Source organism: Zalophus californianus, chromosome 2, assembly GCF_009762305.2.
Source record: "Zalophus californianus isolate mZalCal1 chromosome 2, mZalCal1.pri.v2, whole genome shotgun sequence".
NCBI lineage: Eukaryota > Metazoa > Chordata > Mammalia > Carnivora > Otariidae > Zalophus > Zalophus californianus.
The window spans coordinates 72,008,639-72,028,693 of NC_045596.1; the positions used below are offsets into that span (position 1 = coordinate 72,008,639).

The 20,055-nt window shown below is 41.2% G+C and overlaps 1 protein-coding gene and 1 long non-coding RNA gene across 9 annotated transcripts in view; one reads left to right on the forward strand and one right to left on the reverse strand.

Moving 5' to 3' along the window:
• The window catches only part of FAM13A (family with sequence similarity 13 member A), a 369,758-nt gene that overhangs the window by 26,068 nt on the left and 323,635 nt on the right, over positions 1–20,055 (reverse strand). For all 8 annotated transcript variants that reach the window (XM_027600469.2, XM_027600471.2, XM_027600470.2 and 5 more), the window contains 4 exons: positions 19,395–19,471; positions 18,963–19,005; positions 9,284–9,431; positions 276–486 (listed from right to left, as the gene is read on the reverse strand). In XM_027600469.2, the coding sequence (XP_027456270.1) occupies positions 276–486; positions 9,284–9,431; positions 18,963–19,005; positions 19,395–19,471 (479 nt within the window). The remainder of the gene's footprint in view (positions 1–275; positions 487–9,283; positions 9,432–18,962; positions 19,006–19,394; positions 19,472–20,055) is intronic.
• The window catches only part of LOC113925840, a 35,202-nt gene continuing 21,981 nt past the window's right edge, over positions 6,835–20,055 (forward strand). The window contains exon 1 of the long non-coding RNA XR_003521071.1: positions 6,835–6,985. This is a non-coding gene — a long non-coding RNA (uncharacterized LOC113925840). The remainder of the gene's footprint in view (positions 6,986–20,055) is intronic.

Consider the following 20,055-nt stretch of genomic DNA (forward strand, 5'->3'; position numbering starts at 1 on the left):
CAAAGGTAGGACTGACATACGCACTGCAGACCTGAGAGTTAAATTTTAGATAGCTCTGGAGAGGATGTGCTAGTGGAAATTCAGTGTGCAGCGATGTAGTTGCGCCAACTGAAAAATTACAACAGAGCCTGTGTACTAGGATGGAGAATTCCCAATATGTTCTTCCACAGACTCACAATGTAGTTAAAAAAAAAACTGCCAGCCATCAACACCATTCCTATTCTTTCTAACGTTAACAGCGATGATACATTTGCTTATCAGCAACACACACATACCTCATGAAAGAATGGGAATTTGGGGGAGAAGGAGGCACTTCTGTGTCATCCAGGTACTGCCTACTCTGCCCATAAGCATAGAACCGAGGAGAGAGCATGGGGTCACTGTCTTCATCCAGAAGCTGGCGAATCAGGCGCCCAGCCTGCGGGGAGAGGTGCGCTTCATCTGAGTCCACGTTCTCCTGCTGCCATGAGAAGGCAGGGAGGGGTTCTGGAAAATAAGGAGGGGAAGAAGTCAAAATTGTTCAGGAAAGCATAATTGTTTCCTAAGTTTTCTGAATGGCTTAGGAGGCACTGAATTTAGGAGGCACTGAATGACCTCACGTTTCAGATTTAAGGTTCCGATGAAGGACACTATGCCCCGACTGGAATCATCAATATATCTGATAAGTCCTCACTTGCTTTCCAAAGAGAATTTACTAGGGTTGCCCGGAGGAATGGCCTTGAAGAAGAACAAATGGTGTATGCTTCCAACCTCCTCCACAGGTCAGAGGCAAGACCTTTTCCAGGTGAGGGTATTATGGAGAAGAAAAGCATGTATGCCAGGGAGAGAGAGATTTGGCGTCGTGGGCTATACGTCCTTAACTGAAACAACCAGGGAGTCACATTTGTCTTGAGAGAGCCCATTTACCTAGGAGTTTGCACCTTCCATTTGGGGCTTTCAGTAAGCTGTTCATGTGCTTCTGCTTAGTGCTGGGATTAGTATGTGTAAGATGCATGTTCTGCACTTGAAGTTTCAGAAGCTGCTCAAGACTACAGTTAACCTAAGATGCTTACATAAATTAGTCAAAAACAAAAAGAAAAAGGATGCCTTACAAAGGGTAAATCTGTACAAATTATTTTAGATAGTCTTTAAGAAAAAAAAAAAACGCACTGAACACAACATCCTGATTTGTCATTTTTGGATGAATAGGGTGATATTTATTTCTCTTTCCTTCAAGACCCATCTCAATATACTCCTTTCTGCATTAAAAAAAATCCTATCAGATTTTAAAGATAGATCTCAGATGATGTAGGGTATTTCATCTGTAGCAGTCCCTGAGTTTAAAAAAAAAAAAAGGTAGGCTTCAAGTATACTTACGGATTACTGTGACTTACACAAGGCTGGGATCTGACCATGCTCTGAAATTCTGGGATTCCTAGAGCAACATTTGTTCCTTCAGCTATCAAAGTGTTTATCAGATCTACAAAATTATTTCACACAAGTGCCTGTTCAGTATTTTACTTAAAAAGATCGTATCAGGGGCATCTGGGTGGCTCAGTCGTTAAGCGTCTGCCTTCAGCTCAGGTCATGATCCCAGGGTCCTGGGATCGAGCCCCGCATTGGGCTCCCTGCTCGGTGGAGAGCCTGCTTCTCCCTCTGCCACTCCCTCTGCTTGTGTTCCCTCTCTCACTGTGTCTCTCTCTGTCAAATAAATAAATAAAATCTTTTAAAAAAATAAAAAGATCGTATCATAATCATAGAACATTAGAGCTGGTTAAAACTTCATACATTAACTAATTTAGTGATTTCTCAACCCTGCTGCACATTAGCATCACAAAGGGAGATACTCATAACTTCTAATGCACAGGTTCTCACCGCCCCCCCCCCCAACTAAACAGAATATTTAGGTGAGGGCCCAGATACCTGCCCCACCCCCCAAGCGTACTTTAAAAGCTGCCCAAGTGATCCTAAATGCATCAGGTTTAAGAACCACGGATTCAATCCAACAGATTATAGACAAGGAAATTGAAACCCAAAGAATTTAAGACCAAATCTAATTTAAGAATTTAAGAGCAAATCTAATCAATGACAAGAGTTGGGACGAAAACGAAATCTCCTGACTTGAGGGACAGTGCTTCAATTTAGTATGGGCCAGATGCTCTAATCACAAGGATGGCTACCTGAAATTTTTGAAGATCCCACAGTAGGAGAGATAAGCATATTAATGTAAAAAAAATTAACCTCATGTGGAATGAGGTCCATAGGTTCTCAAGATTTAAAGAGAGAATGAAGTTATCTGGGAACTCAGATGGTAATATAAATTATTTTTTAAAAAATTAAAGCAGTGTTGAAACAAATTTTTATCTGCTACTCTCAAAAAGTGGCAGGGAATATTCTGGTAGATATATCGGGCTAATGGTGGAGGTGACCAGGAGGTGCCCCCTCATTTGCACTATTGAAGCTTGCAGGAGGCTCCTCCTAAGTGTCAAGGCTCAGATATGAGCAGCTCTAAACTCCTGGCATAAAAGAGCAAAAAAAAAAATCGATGAGAAGTGAGGGAAGGAGAGGGCAAGAGGAAAATAATCCCTAGAGAAATAAGAAAAGTGTAGTGTTAAGTTACCGAAAATGGAACTAGGAAACTGGCCAGACTGTATTTGTTATTTCGTGGTAATTCTTAAGACAGCAGTGATTTTTCTGTAAGGACTAATATCAATAGAGCCAGGCAGGGAAAGGGTTAAGATGCAGCCAGTGATAACCTCATGGCAGAGTGGCAAAGGGGCAAAACAAGGTGGGGAAGGCCAAGGTGGTGTGGAGGGGACAGAGGGCACAGGAAAAGCAAAGTCTGATGTTGGTATTGGCATGTGGGTGTGCTGGCTAGTTGGACATTTCTACTCATCGCAGTTTAGTTTGAATAGGTGTTAGCTTACATCCTGAAATCTTTTAATTTGTCGGAACCTAGCAGAATCTCTCTTCAGAACTATCACAACTCATCTTTCAGTTTTCAATTATGTGGCCTCAGTGTACAAAATGAGTGTCTGTGACCATTATCCAAACAGGTCTCCAGTAAAAAATGTATTATGATCCTGAATTAACGACACAACACTAATCACGGAACTGAGTTATGCTTGTTTGATGCTTTGTGGAGCCATTCATCAGATTTCCTTTGTGTTAACACAGACCCATTCTTGACCACTCACTTGACTGATAAGAAGACCCAACATGCCCTTTTCTTAACGTCACCAATGGTATATATGAAATACACAGCTGAAGCAATTCGAGCTTATGGGTGACATTTTCTCTTAAAGGATATAGTTAGCATAAATGAATTCACTAAAAATTGACAAATGTAAAACCATTATGAATTTCAATGAACAAAATAAAAGGTTACGTTGCATCGTTAGTATGCATGCAGTACAGAAGTGAAGTTTCTCACCCATGCAACATGAAATGCTTGCATTTCTCTCTTCTCTCTTTTTTTTTGTTTCCATGGGTTTATTCATTTACTTTATTGAAATATAATTAACATACCGTGTTATTTAGTTTCAGGTGTATAATATTCAACAATTCCCTGCATTACTCGGTGCTGATCAAGATACGTGCACTCTTATCCATATTATCTATGGATACCCCCCCGCCCCACCCCTCCCTCTGGCAACCACCAGTTTGTAGGTAATAGTCCGTTTTTTGTCTCTTTTTTTCCCCCTTGTTCATTTGTTTTGTTTCTTAAATTCCATATGAGTAAAATCATATGGTATTTGTCTTTCTCAGCCTGACTTATTTCACTTAGCTTAATACCCTCTAGGCCCATCCATGTTGTTGTAAAGGGCAAGATCTCACTCTTCCCTTTTTTTCTACAGAATTAAAATTTAAGGCTCTTATAATTTATAAAATTACACATAATATATAGTTCAATATAACTAAATCAGTAAAACCAACTATTCTTCTTTTAGTTTGTAATGATCTAAAAATACAAGGCCTGCTCATGTTTTGACAGTTGGCACTTAGCTAGACAAAGAAGAAAGAACCAAGAAAGAACCAAAAGTGGTACAGGACAGGATGCCAACTGCATTGCCTGCCTAGAGATTCAGTTTTGAGGATGTATTCATTGACCATTCCCAGTGCCTAGTCTGAGAAATAGTTTATATTTTAATCCGTAATTCTAGAGCAATGAAATGGACAGATATTCCAAGAAAAGTATTCAAAGGGAAAACAGAAAAGATTTGAGGCTTTGAATTAGATTTTCATCTTAAAGCACCACATAAAAGAAATGTGTTTTTATATCCAGACCAGAATTCCTTAAGTTCCGTGATTTTAGTCACGTGTCTTGTCACAAAGAACTCTGGACATAAATATGGCATGTCTCTCTATGAAAAATTAATCCACCAGGACAGCGGACATCACAGCAGGTCAGAAGTAAACAAACTGAGGGTTCTAGAGGGGAGGGGGGTAGGGGGATGGGTTAGCCTGGTGATGGGTATTGAGGAGGGCACGTTCTGCATGGAGCACTGGGTGTTATGAACAAACAATGAATCATGGAACACTGCACCAAAAACTAATGATGTAATATATGGTGATTAACATAACAATAAAAAAATTAAAAAAAAAAAAAAAAAAAAAAAAAAAAAAAAAGCTGTACTCATGCTACCTAAGTAATCGAAAAGAATAGATCCTGGGGGAGTTCCAATTGAGACAGTACCGTACACACGGAAATAAAGGAAATTCACCGAAGGAAGAAGAAACATGGTTCTGAGTAATATTAATGTGGTCATTGAGATACAGCTACTCTCTGCTTAGCCAGTTGGATCCATCTGCTATACAAAAGAAAACTGGCTACTAAGATGATTTATTGAAGAAATCTGCCAGAATTAAGGGAGCTGATGTTTTCCGCTTCTCATTTCCAACTACATGCTATTTAGAGTCATTACTTCCTGGCACGATGTCATACCGTCTTTCAAGGTGGCTCCTCGGTGGTGCGAGGAGGTATGTGCACATCCCAGACACTGGAAGATGTAAACCCCACCCGGGAGGGAAATCCTATTATAGAAATTTCCTTAGTGTTCCAAAACGTAACCTTAGAACAATAGTAGCCCTATTAAATTGTTCAAATAATCTTGCAAACTATCAGAGTTAGAAGGAACCTTAGTAGTCAGCTTTGTCAATCCCAGTTTAATCCTTACATTTCATATATCTGCTTTGTCTCTATTTGCAAATGTAATAAGTAGGCCCTTAATTGCTCCGTTTAAGTCATTAATAAAATGTGTGGAACAGGCTAGAGCTGAGGACTTTGCTAATGAGAAGACCCCCATTTGTGTCAACTTTGATCTGTGTATCTGCATGCTTAATCAGTTACTAATTCACTCTGTTACCTGACTGTCTGCTATTCTTGCCACATCTGACAGGGCACTGGAGTCCCTGTTAAAGGCCCAGCTGAGGTCTTTTCAAATGTGACATTTCCTAACCCAGAGTCACACACACAAACACACACACACAACGATGCTGGTTTGGTAAGCTCTGTCCTTGGTCAACAGTGGAGGACCCGGTAATTATGGACTCCTTCTCTGTGTTCAGAGCCACCCACTGTCATTAGGTAGAACCAGGCTCTGGTTTCAAAGAAGTCCAACTTAGGCTGGTTTTTCCTGAAACTATATTTGGAAACATTTATGGAAGACAGTAATAACATCAACTAACACTCACATAGTGCCTGTTAGGTGCTTGTATTGTGCCAAGCACTTTGCAAATATTAGCTCACTTAATCCTTGCAACAAACTTACTAAGTGAATACTACAATATCTATTTACTCATTATTATCTTTTGTTATGCCCATTTAAAAAAAACCATTTATTTATTTGAGAGAGAGAGAGAGACAGAGCATGAACGGGGGGGGGGGGGAGGAGGGAGAGGGAGAAGGAGACTCTGTGCTGAGCAGGTAGCCCAATGTGGGACTCATCCCAGGACCCTGAGATCATGACCTGAGCTGAAGACTTAACTGACTGAGCCACCCAGGCGCCCCTGTTATGACTATTTAAAGATGGAGAAACTGAGGCTGAAACTGTAACACATTTACTAACTTGTCCACAAAGCTGCTAAAGCTGCCTGGTCTTAGCCATTATGGCCCCCTGCCTGCCAGGATACATAACTGGCATTGCTGAGAAAGAGGCATCAGAGAGGAAGTCAGGAGATTTCGTTATCTTGAATCATCATTTTGCTTCTTTTGGCCTCAACTTTCTTATCTATATAATGGCAGTGTCCAGTCAAAAGGTCTTTACGATCCCTTGCTTCATCATTCTTTCAGAGAATTTCCAAAGTTATTTTGGACAAGTAGTAAGTAATAAATAAGAAATACAAAGTATTTTATGTCCTTTAAAAATGTTCTTTTAAGCTTAACTTCACCAGGACAATGTTAATAGAATAGCTGAGTATTTAAACCTCAATACTTCCACAAATGATACCCCTAAATCAAGATGAATTGGCTGATAAGGAACATTCTGATTATGCAATTCTGAAAGGTTTACATAACAAATAATGGTACATTTGATTTGTGTACTCATTTAATTTTGGAGAGTGGAAGTAATAAAATGATAATATGATGTGGATAGGTAAAAAAATGTGCCCTAATACATAGCTACATACAGAGCGAGAGCAAAAAAAGGAAAAAGCATGTATTATGTATCTGCCAACAAGCATGATGAGACTCTGAGCCTGTGTTCACGTTGAGAGGGTTCCACTCTATCTAATTATTAGGTTCATTTACTTTTTTGTTGCCCTGATACAACATGCCCCAGAAGCCCGAGAACGTCATTGCCATATGGGAGCTTCCACTGCTGAGGCTAGCGCCAGCAGGCTGCTCATTGAGTACTCACCTAACATTCTACGCTTCTGTAACGAGAGAGTGTGACCTAAGGTGTGGGGACGGCGAACAGACCAGCAAACCAAAAAGAGCGGGTTACACTACATGGTGGCTCGGAGACTGGTAATGGAGACTTACAGGCGGATTCTGGCTCAGAAGGTTTGATTAACTATTACTTCCACTTATATATTTTGTTGCCCTAGTTTCACTTTCACAGCTTAAATTAGTGCAAAGTGGATTCCTTACTGCAAAGCTACCATTTTGTGTGTTTCTTAGTGAAGCTATAAAAAAAAGGTAATATTTTAGTGATTGGACTCATGGCTCTCATCTGAACTATCCTTTATGCAACAATTCCTTTATTTTGATTATACTTACTGTTATAATGTAAGGGGAAAATTTAAAATAAATATATGATAAAAAATGGCCACTGAAAACAGTAACCAAATGATCAAAATGGCCTTGAAATGAATCCGTGTAGAGTTTTAAGATGCGCAAGTTCAGGAAGTAAGGCAGTAATTGGCAAAAGTTAACACAAATCCTTTCATAAATTACATAGATAACATAATTAGCATTTCCAAGCCTACTGCATTCCCCCCCCATAAGCTTTTTAAGATTCCACCTTATTTCCCAATATAACATAAAATTATGGATAACATAATTTGGTCACAGACCAACATAAAATGTTGGTTCCTTCATATTATTATTATTATTATTATTATTATCTAGAAGAGAGTTCTTTATATTAAGTAATAAAACAGTTTTAAGGGAAGTTAGCTTCCAACCACACTGGAGGGAATTTTCATACTGCCCTCTTAACATATGCTGGAAGAGATCACAAATTTATGACTGACTAAGATAAAAATCACCAAACTGAGTCCATTTCAGGGGGGGATTAGATGAATCTCCCTGCCCCCTTTACTGAATATACCAAGGTAATGTGGCTAATTTGAATTCTGTCCAAAAATCCTAGTTTTTATCTAGAGTTCTGTGTGGAGACTGTATTAGTGAAACCCAAATACAGCACTTGTTTTAGCTACTGCTTTTTTCTTTTATTTGGGTAACAGCGGCTACTACGGGACTTACTTTTTTGTGTGTGGGGGGGTTGTTTTCAATGAATTTAAAACACACTTGAATATTCCAAAGTCCACAAAAGAAGAACAATAAAACACTACCCAGGAATGTATCACTGAAATTAAAAACAAAACAAAACAAAACACCCTGCAATTTTTTCTAGTGACCGTATCATGAGCTGGGAAGGTCTGAGAAAATCTCCAACCCAACTGCCTAATTACATGGGAAAGGGCTAGAACATGTTTCTTGGATTGCAAAGAGGGAGAACTAGAATAAAAAAACAGTTTGTTTTCACGTCACCAAGCCCTGGATGCAAGGAGCATAAAGGGATTGCTGTTTTTTCACTTTGTGGTCTCTTTAGACCGTCTTTTGCTCCTTCATCTAAACTCATTATCACAATGAGTACTGTTTGGTTTAAAAAGGGGTGGGGAGAAGACGAGGAAATCCAGGTGCTTCGGAAAAGGACTGATGTCTTGTAGCTGTGATTCTTTCTGTCACTGTGTTAAGTCGTGCTGTTGTTCTGAAACCAGGCACACGATTTCTCCCTCTTTGTAGCCTCCAAACACACCCAGTGCACAGAGGCAGCTGGGCATGCATTTTGGATACACACTGAGATTGGTCCGGATGCAGACACAGGGATAAGGGAGGAAGAGCAGCTTGATGACACCGTAGCAAGCATCTTCCTGAAATGCAGTTTTGACAAGATGAGGACACCCTCTTCTTCCTCACAAGTACATGTCTAATGATTTGCCAAAAATCTCCAGAAAAACCAACCTTAAACACTGTATTATTGCAGGCTTTCCCTCGGAAGCATTTTTTATTCAGTGTTCTCTCTGAGGAGCAAATCCCTTATGCTGGCTAACCTGGCTTTTAAAAAATGCTATCCATTAAAAACAAAGAAGCAAAGCAAACCGAAACATCTTTCTTGAAAAAAAATGGGAAGGAGATTTCATGAAGGAGGTAGCTGGTTGGCATGTAGCAGCGGGAAGAGCAGCTACACCCAGATGAGGTCCTAAGCGTGTATGGCTTGCTCAGTACTCCGCTCGGTACTACTAAAGGGGAAACACACACACACACACACACACACACACACACACACACACACACACACGTATCGGCACTCCCGGTGAGTTAAGAAATAAAGAAGGCTGCAAGGTGACGCTACGATAGAGGGCAAGCACATTTTCTTTCTTAGATTGCAATTACTCCTGGCGACATTTAATGTGACACATTCCTATGCCAGGGAAAGGATTTGCAGTCATTTAGAAATGCAGTTACTCCTACACCCATCGCTTTCATACATCCATGTGGTGACGCGCCCCTCATTTAGGCTACTTTATATATGCTTTTCTGATATCAAATCATCCAAATAGCAGAGGATCTTACCTTCCCAGCTCTTCTCATCACACAATGCAGTCAGGTCGAGCTCAGGAACTTCAGAGACAAAGCTCTCCTGCTGGTCATCGGCATCTTGAGTCCTCTGCAGTTTGGTGTCAGGTACACTGGGATGCTCCTGAATCTTCATTGTGGGGCTCTGTAATAACAGCACAACGTCTCCAAATATCTACTGCTCACCAAAACCCACAAACGTCTGCAGCAATTCCACTCCTTCTGGATGAAACCTCCCAAGCTGTGGCGGTAGATGCACCCAGCCCAGAAATCAAAATCATAGCTCGATGCCCCCTGGATCCTAGCTGGCCACTTGCATGCAAAAAGCAACCATCCATCTATGCTCCTTTAACTTTTCTTCTGTGAGAAAGGCAAGAGGATTTCCACGAGCTGCTGCTCTGGGTAACTGCAGGTAGCTGACAGTCTTGACGGTTATTGACTGGGGTCGGGAAGGAGGGGAAGGAGTTTGTGTTTCCTTAAAGGAGTAGGGCTCTGAAGACCGTAAACAACAACAAAAATCCGGCTACTGCTGTTGCCAAGGCTGGGGAAGCAACACGGTGTCTCCTGCATGCAGACTTCTTTGCCCCTTAGGGGAACAATCCTGCAAGGCCGGGAACAGCGGCTGTGTGCACGAACGCTCTCCTGCTGGCCCCGGCAGGCTTAGATCAATTAAGCAGGGCTAGCTGCACAGTCCCAGATTTCCTGTGGTTGTTTTCCCCCCAAGTGTGGGGAGGACAGACTATTTATGGAGGAGCTCTGGGCATTAAAGCATTGTTGCGCAAATTCAAACAGCACAGGGGTTTGGCAGCTCATCTGGGCTAGCAGTAAGGAATACGGACTCTGGAAATGAGCCAAAATTACACAGGCAGCAGGACTTTTTTTTTTTTTTTAAGTAAAAAAACCAAGAACTGGCAAGTCAGCAATGCATAATTTATATCTTACAAATATCCAACTGTCACTTGTTTTCCTACAAGTCATCTAGTCCGAATATTAAATACTCAGCTACACTTGGTTTTGCTGGTTGGGGGCACCTACACCCAGGCTGAGATATCTGGGGGATGGGAAAACTCTCTCTCAAAGGCTGCTATTTTAGCTAAGTGATTTTATGTGAACAAAATTTGCATTGAAATTCATTCTTTTTTTCCTTGCTCTTTTGGCATCTTATAAACCCAATCACTGTCACTTTCCCTTCTCTCCTAAGATTATAAACACAAGTGTTTACTCACAAATATTCTTCTCAAGTAGCACAGATCTGTACAAAAGATTTTCTTGGAGAATAACTGGAAATTTATTTTAGCAAATATGATAAAAGAAAAAAACCCAAACATCTGGAAGTCATAAATGATTCCATTAATGCATGAGAAATGCTCTTCTGCTTAAAATAAGCACTATTAAGACTTCCAGCTACTTTTAATAGCTATTCAACCCATTTTGATATCACCAGGGAATAGATGGGGCTTTTACTGTTATATTTCCACAAAATGATGCAAGAGGACCGCTATTTTCTTCACCACATTGGGAATACAGTTCATGATGAGCTACCAAAGTCAGATGAAAATGCCAGGTAAAACTGGGGCTTTAAGATACTTTCAAAATGCTGCTTGTCTGTTGGGGGAGAAGATAGAGTATGCATTTATGCCAAAAAAGTTATTTGTTCCTTGAGCTGAATCCTAAGCGGACCAGGGCTGAATGACCAAATCTGGCACTCAGCTTATTAAGAGCTACAGGGTTAGTCACCAACCGTGTGTGTGCGCGCGTGTGCGTGTTAGAACCTGCATACCGCAAATACACATTTTGTCAATAAAGATTCTAACACTTTTTCCACTTAGAGACATACAAAAAGGAAGACTATAAGAAATATGATTCCATATTATAAGCCCAGCATGTTGTCCATGTGGAGTGTTTTTCGGCCCCTGACACTGCACTACAGTGGGACGGACGTGGATCTTTCTAACAAGCAGACCTGCATGGCTGATATTCACTGTGCTTGGTGCTTGGGCTGAGCTGCTTCACTTCTCTGAGCCTCCATTTCTTAATCTGTGAAACGGCATGAACAATTCCAATCTAGCAAGGTTCCTTTGAAGATCTGGGAAAAGGTATGCAAGGCCATTAGCACAGTGCCTGGAGCATAAGATACACACAGGTGAGGCCCTCAGTATTTTCATCATCTAGGCACCATAAGAAGATGAGAAAAACACTGCCACATCTCAAAATACCAGGGAGAGGTGTTGGAGACGAGCCATGTTCAACAGCAACTCAAGGCGAACCGTGCTACCTGGAAGAGGGGAGTTCTAGATGCATGATGAACAAACAGAGAAAAGAGCCACTTGGGGTCCCAGCATGAGTCAGCCACAGCGATTTTGTTTTGGGGACAGTGTGGGTGAGAGGGGTCAGGAGGAGGAACAGATGCAGCAAACCTGGGGTTTGCTGGTCATAGCAGGGGAGGACAGGATGGAGGGGCGGCCGGGGATGAGGGCGTCGGATCAGCAGACGCTGGACTGAGAAAGGCCTTGTATGCTCCGCTAAGTTTGGATTTTAGCCTGTAGTTGATACTGGAATGCCACGGAAGGATTTTAGAAACAGAGTAACAATGGTGAAATGTGTTTTCCAGGCTGAGGCCTTGCAGATGGGAGTGAATGCTGGTGGGAAGACCTACAGGCCTAAGCACTGGGTTCTGTAGGCAGCCCGTGTCCCTTCCCAACGCGAGATACCGGCTTTGCTTCCTGCCATAAGTGTATCCCCTCAGGGCACTCAGAGTCCTGTGGTGCTTGACACGACACATGTGAAATGCTGAAACACACACACACAGGCATACACTAATGTAAAAATGCGTACTTTTTACGATTGCTCCATCTGTATTAGCACCCATTTCAAAGGAAATTGAGATAATTTTTTTCTGCATCTGAATTAGTACCCATTTTAAAGAAAACTAAAATTAGAAAATTAATTTTTCCCCTCCAAAACGCACAGTATTTCCTTCGATGACATGGTTTGGCGCACCCCCTCTGTGCTGGGCATTGTGAGCCATGCAAGCTCCCTACACTGAGAGAGCTGATATTTTGTGGAAGAGGCTCAGGAATGCTCAGTGGGGTTCTGAGGACAGTTGACTTGGGCGCAATACAACAACAGACCACCTTGTGGATTAGTTAGCTGCCCTTCACAGTGTTCAGATGAAGTCTGGGAGTCGGGCATGTGGGAGAGGGAGAGATTACTGCCCTGGGTAGGAGGCTGGAATAGACAACCCCTAAGATCCTATTATTCTAACGAAGAGAATCAGGTCAAAAGTTTATTAGTTTATTCGTGTGTGTGTGTGTGTGTGTGTGTGTGTGTGTGTGTGTGTATCACATGATATACTTATAACAGGGCCATTGTGTGCTAGAGATATGAAGATAATATTTACTCATTTATTCAACTAATAATTTTTGCATACCTATTACATGCTAGACAGTTTTCTAACACTGGAGATACTTCAGAGGACAAAATAAAGTCTGTCCTAATGAATCTTACAGGAAGTGACAGTAAAAGAAAAAATGTCAGATAGTGACATGAACTATGGAGAAAAATAAAGCAGAGAAAGAGAGATGATGGAGGTGGGGGCCACGGTCTACTATTTTCTATCTGGTGGTCAGGAAAGGCCTTTCTTATGAGGTGACATATAAGCAGAGATATGAAGGAAATGTGGGAGTGAGCCATCAATGGGAAGAGCATTCCAGGAAGAAGGAAAGCAAATGCAAAGGCCCTGAGGCATGGTCACTGTGTAGAGATCACTGTATGTGGAGTCACCATGTAAGGGTGTTTAGAATGTGCTACATATAACAGGGTATCACTCACATTGTAGACCTATGTTCACCCGCATAAGCATCTGGACTTTCTGGCTGATTTCCTACACAGCAGGGGAAGGGTCTCTGCTGCATCAACCACACCAGCTTGTATAGCAAGGACACGCTTGGCCCAGCACTCGCCAGCGCATCCACATGCTCAGCTCTGTTCTGCTGTGCTGTGATCAGTCCCTGTGGTTGCTGCTCTCTTACCTGCATGATGCTCCTGGAGGCCTGGTTCCCAATTTCCGGCCTCATGGGTCTCACCAGAACCCCCCGCAGTTGCTGCGCTGGGGGATGCAGCGTGGGCTGCTGGTGTGGGCCCGGGCTTATGTACATACGGGTGCTAGGGCTGCCGCTCCGTGGCTACCCAGGCTGAAGCTGTTCAGGCTCTGCAGCAATACACCAGCATCAAGTCTACTCTTCCCTCAAATACTCGTCAGCCTAGACTGGGTGGGGCCCCTCTCCAGATTGTTCCCCACTCTCTCCTCGTGCTTGTCCTATAGCATTGCCCTGGTCTACTTGCTTGTCCGCTGCTTCTCTTAGGTCATTCATGTTCAAATGTCAAGGACATTCTCAAATACCAAAATATTTCTGGTTTCAACTTTTGTTGTTTACACGTCTTATGTCTTCAGTTAAATCATAGAGTAAATGGATTACAGTGGTCCCCCTTATCTGGGGGGATACATTCCAAGACACCCAGTAGATGCCTAAAACCGAGGACAGTGCTGAACCCTACAGACACTCTGCTTTTTCCTATACATACACACCTGTGATAAAGTTTAATTGATACATTAGGCACAGTAAGATGAACAATAACTACTAATAGAACAATTATAATATACTGTAATAGAAGTTATGTGAATGTGGTCTCTCTCTCAAAACATCTTTACTCTGCTCGCCTTTCTTCTTGTGATGGTGTGAGATGACAAAATGCCTACGTGATGAGATGAAGGGAGGAGAATGACGTAGGCACTGTGACGCAGCGTTGGGCTACTAGTGACCTTCGGATGATATGTCAGAAGGACAATCGTCTGCTTCTGGACCAGGGCTGACCAGGGGTAACTGAGACCACAGAAAGTGAAACCATGGATAATGGAGGACTACTGCAATTTCACAATTTTCAATTCAGGGATCCTTGTGCTGCAAGTTCACACACCAAACCCCTGTCAAAAATGATGTACCATACAAAAACACACTACATCTTCACGGCTCTTAGGAGAGACAATATGGTACGGCAGATAGGGGATGGGCAGAGATCTGAGTTTCAGTACCAGCTGATCGGCTGCAAGATCTTGAATGAAAACCTCTCTGTACTTTGGCTTCCTTTTTTAAAGCTTTGTTTTTTCTGTCACACAAGTGTAAGACTTCATAGAGTTGTTATGAAGATGAAATGAAAAACATGTATAAAAATGGCTAGCCCATAGTAACTGAGAAAAATACGCTATTTCCAATTATTTACTACCTCCCTTTCAACATTCATTCATCTGCAAGTGTTTACTGAACACATACTATGTCCTAGGCAGTGGGATTACAGGAATTAACGAGTTATGGAATTTAGTGTGGAAGGAAGACACTGAACGTAGGAGTGCCCGTGTCACACATGTTATAACAGAAAAAAACAGGCCGCTAGGGAGCCAATACTCAGAAAGCTCACCTTGCCTGAGGCTTCAGGTGACAGCCCATGTTCAGGTCAAGGAACGGCTAACTAGGGGCACCTGGGTGGCTCAGTCGTTAAGCGTCTGCCTTCGGCTCAGGTCATGATCCCAGGGTCCTGGGATTGAGCCCCGCATTGGGCTCCCTGCTCAGAGGGAAGCCTGCTTCTCCCTCTCCCACTCCCCCTGCTTGTGTTCCCTCTCTTGCTGTCTCTCTCTGTCAAATAAATAAATAAAAATCTTAAAAAAAAAAAAAAAAAAGGAACCGCTATTAGTCTACTCACCTTATCTTTGTCAAGACTTGCCCCTGTCTAACTGGACCTGGCTTTTCCAATCCTCAGACTTCACTGATCTTGCTCCTCCCCTGACTTCAAATAGGTGGTGAATTTTTGTTTCGTTCCTTCTCCCTCCCTGCACAGGATATAAATGAGTACCCTAAGAGCTTACCAGAGCCAGGAGCGATGAGATCAGAGAGTGTACTGTGTAATGCAGTTTGCACAGGAAGGAACCACACAGCGTTAATACAAGAACCACATGGAACCATAAACATTTACTGTTTGGCCTGACAATAAAGGAAAGTGGACATAACAGAGTTCCAAAATTCATGTGAATTGCAAAGCTTCCGTAGCCTTTAGAGACTGGATGAAATGGGAAGTGAATCTAAACAAATAGAGCTTTTAAATTATTCTGGTTCTAACATTAAAACCAGTAACAAAATCCTAACGCTTCCATGGAATACAGTAAAGTTGAAATGACACAGTGATTCATTTCATAAGTACTTGTTGACAGGATATTTCAGAATTTATCTCAAACCTGCTCAGGGCACATAAAAGCCTACACTTAAGATGTCTGATAATTAATATTAATGCTCAGTCTTGATTGGAAAGCCTTGTCTTCTTTCTCTCTCTCCCTTCTTTTACTTTTGTTTTGAAGGAGGATAAAAAAGGGAAATGGTCTTTTGTTTATTATGAATGTCTTATTTGTTATCAAAGGTATGCTTCTAAGCTCTTCTTTTTTTTTAAGCTCTTCTAAGCAGTAGGCTTAGAAAGCATAATGTAAAAATATTGCAAAAGAATTTAACACTTCATTAACCTTATACTTCTGAAATAAAATGACCTCACCCAAATAAGGTAATACCCTTCTAAGCACTCAATAATTCTTACAGGTTTTGCTTTCTTGATAAAGAGATTAAACATAAGGTTACAGTTTTAATATTCTGGACTTCATACAGAAGCATGAACTATTTCCACATTAGAAAATAACTTATCAGAAGGAATCAAATGGAAGCATGAGATTTAAGCTCTATTGTAAACAGAACTTTGAAAATCTGTACTTTCAGTGATATCTTTTGGAATCTAGAAATTGCTAGTTTTAAGGATGACCTTTCTTCTGGGTACTTACAGATGTTCACTGAGCTGAAAAAGAAACAAAAGAACAAAGACCCTGGACTCCAACATATTCAGGGAATAGGACGCCAGGCTCTTCCTTACATGAGTTCATTTCATACATCCCAAAAAAGTGTATTTTATTAAAATGCCCACCTTTTGAAAACCTACCCATAAAAATCATACTTTAGTTTCACTGGCCATCTGAGATCTTGAGCAGATTCTCTTTTTGGGTAAGATTAGTTGATTAAAAAAACTAAAAAGATGTGCAACGAAAGGATAAACCCACGTTCACTTTTCAACACGTGCATTCAAACAAAAACACATCTAGGGCTGCAAAATGCTTATTTCAAGAATAAAGTCACAGTTGTGCCTGCATTTGCGTTTGAACCGTAGATTCTAAGACTAGCTTCTCTCTGCCTCTGTGTCCCTCTGAGGAGCATCTCCGAGACTGGGTTTAATGTTCCACATTCTAACGGAGATGCTAGTCAAAACAAGAAAGACCGACCACCTTTTCCTCAATAGCCGGCATTGGTGGCCTTAATCGTACATGAATCTAAGAACTTACAAGGAAAATTTTAAAGGATGGTATTAATGAGGACCAACTGTCTTCATGGAAAATGAAACTGGAAAGAGCCATCCACAGTGAGCATGTAAACACTGGTTTCTCAATCTCAGGCTATAGGAGATGTGAAATAAAACACCGCTTGGGCAGAATTCTAGGAGGGGTAACCAAAGTCTAGACTTATTTTTCATCTCTGAAATTTAGGAATTGTTGTGACAGTACCAGAACACCAGATTAACTATTGAGGTTGTTTAATCAGTTCTAGAAAGTTCTACACATATTAAGTAGTAAACAATGATATCGCACTGTAAACAAGGGAAAGGGCGTTAAAAATGGAAAACATCTTTTCACGGTCTGTCCCTAATAATTAAATATATATCCTTTAGTGAAAGCAGCACATGCCTTCCCGAATAGAAGCATCATCCCAATCTTGTGGAGTGATGTCTTGTTTTTCTCCTTTGGGCAGTTGTAAAAGAAACCTGACACGGAGAGCTTAGGCTGGATTTTAACTCACTGCTTAATTTTATCTCCTAGCTGAACGTATGATGACGACCATGATTATTAATAGTGAATGCTTAAGGAGTGCCAGCAGTGGGCTGGGTGCTGATTGGCAACTGCACATGCCTGACACATGTTAAGAATAGGACCTGGCACATGGAAGCAGGATTTGAAACTTTTCCCCTGTGATTCATCCACCATCATGGGCGCTGCCCACAAATGTACCAAGGCAAACTGAGCTCGGCATGGATTTAGTTCGGGTGCCACTTGGAATTTATGAGTTAATGTTATGAAGTCCATCCACAAAGGCTGCTCTATACCCTTTCATCTCATAAGGGAGAACAGGCATAAAAGGGAGGAACCGAGAAGACCTCTCTAGGAGCGGGCAAAGCAATCTTCTTTAAAGTCACGTTCAATGGCATGATGAGTAAGTGCTTGCTGTGAGCAGAGGAAAAGAGCTGAGAAAGGGTGACACAAGAAGGAAAACAAAGCAACGCTATCGTGGGGGAAACTGGGCTCTGAAAAAAGGTACCTGGTGTCAGGGAAAAAAAAGTCAGCTGGATGCCTGGGTCCCAAGGAAGGAAGCTTAAAGGAGTGGGAAATAAGAGATGAAAGAGGAGGCTCGGCAGCTGTGAAGTCAGAAAGAGGAAGCATTCCCCTCCTATTAGCCGGCTAGGCTGATAAAGGGGACATGGCAAAAACTGAAGAGCGGGAAAAGGACAGGTCCACAGTACCAGCGGGGAGCGGTGGGGAGGTGGTGATTCATTCCCAGCAATTTTATGCCAAATTGTACACGAGGGTGCGTTTGTCTAAGAAGGGGGTCCACAGCTTTTAGAGTCTCAACCTCTGAGACTGTAGAATTCCAAGGCGGGTAGAGGACTGCAGCTGTTCACTGCCTTGTAGCTCCTAGCCCAGGACATGTACATGGCAGGACTCAACAGATGCTCCTAACTCCATCAGTGAATTAGGACAATGTCCCATAAAGATTAGGAATCACTGGGTTAGAGGGAGAGTTCTAGACATAATTCATATTTCAAGGGTCAGAATTCAAGAACAGGTTGAAAAAAGCTTTAAATCTTGCCCAAGGGAGAAACTGATAAAAATACTGAAAGTGGAGGTAGAGGCATTTGGATGTAGATTACACACACATACGTGAATGAAAAATGGGGCCGAGCACACCAAATGGAAGCCAGAGTTGGGAGCAAGGGAAATCACGTGGGGTCAGCACGGCTATGCCCTCAGAGAACGAGGAAGGCGGGAAATAACCGGAACTTCAAGATCTAGACAGCATAAGGGAGTTAGATCTTTTTTCTCCACGGTTTACTTAAAATGAGACAAAACTCAGAAAACAAACTGGGTATAATAACTCACACTGAGTTTATCTTAATTTGAAAATTAATGAGATAAATCTCGGTGACAGAACCCCTAAATTCATTGCCTATTTCAATCACTTAAAAATGCATAAAAACATGGAAAATCAAACCAGTAGCTTTGGCTTTTTGTTTTGTTTTATGGAAAATCTAAAGGGAAATCTCCATGTTGCTGAAGTTTCTCTTTGCAAGCAAAATAAAAGCATTTAAAAGCAAAGAGAATATGATTTTTCAAGGAATCTTTATGTTTCAGTATTTGCCTTTCTGATCAAGCACAGTCCTGTCAATCTCATTAACCCTTATTGACAGGCTCATAGTGCTTCACGTGTGCTCTCAGGAACATATGGACAGCCCCGTTACAATCACAAAATTGTTAGCTACTCACCTCAAAATGCTGGGTATGTCTGCGGTCTTTTTCATCTTCTTTGCTATAAACAACAGCAACAACAAAATATTATAAAATGTCAGTTTTAGAACAATGCTTTTCATCCAGTGAAATTATGATTTCATTTATTTTAAAAGTAGGCTGACTGGCTCTACATTAAATTCTTGTAAAATTCAAAAACAAGACAAAACAAAAAATCAAAATAAAACAAAACTAGAAACACAACCACGAATGGGGTTATTTGTCTTTAATAGCACCACAGCAGATTTTCTATTCTAAGCATTTTCCTTGCTATAAAATACCATTGGTAAACATACAGACCTTTAATTCTATTCTTTCTAGTTCTTGTAATGCACATGGTATTAAGTGAAAAAAAAAAGCAAGCTATTCATGCTTTTAGTAAGCAATGTGAGGAGCAAATGCTAAAATTACCTTTCATCGGACATCAGTTCAACATCGTCAGGTCCAGCCCTCTCATGAGATGGTGTGGAATTGAGGCTTTCCATATTCTGTAACAAAACAAATTGTAGGGGGGTGGGGGGATGGGTCAGCCCGGTGATGGGTATTAAGGAGGGCACGTATTGTATGGAGCACTGGGTGTTATAGGCAAACAATGAATCATGGAACACTACATCAAAAACTAATGATGTAATGTATGGTGACTAACATAATAAAATAAAATAAAAAAAAACAACAAAAAGCAACAACAACAACAACAAAACAAATTGTGGTTGCCCAGTAGGAATGGTAAGAAATATGCAACAGCAGATCCTCCTTTATTTAAAACAGAAAGATCAGATAATATGCTGATATAAATGAATTCTAGTCCTCATATTTCTATCTTTGTTAAAACTAGTAACTACAAAAGTTTAGTATATGCTGCTTGCATAAAATTGGATGTTGAATTTTATCATCCCTTTAATGAAGATATCTGACACCATCACAAAATGATCATTGTATCCGATAATGTCCTTGTTAGGTAACAGCCATACCTTACAGCTAAACATAGCAAAACCCAGACTGTCAGAACATTAGGGTAGAATTAGAACTAGGACTGAGGAATCTGACCTTGAATCTTATCAGAAACCAATGT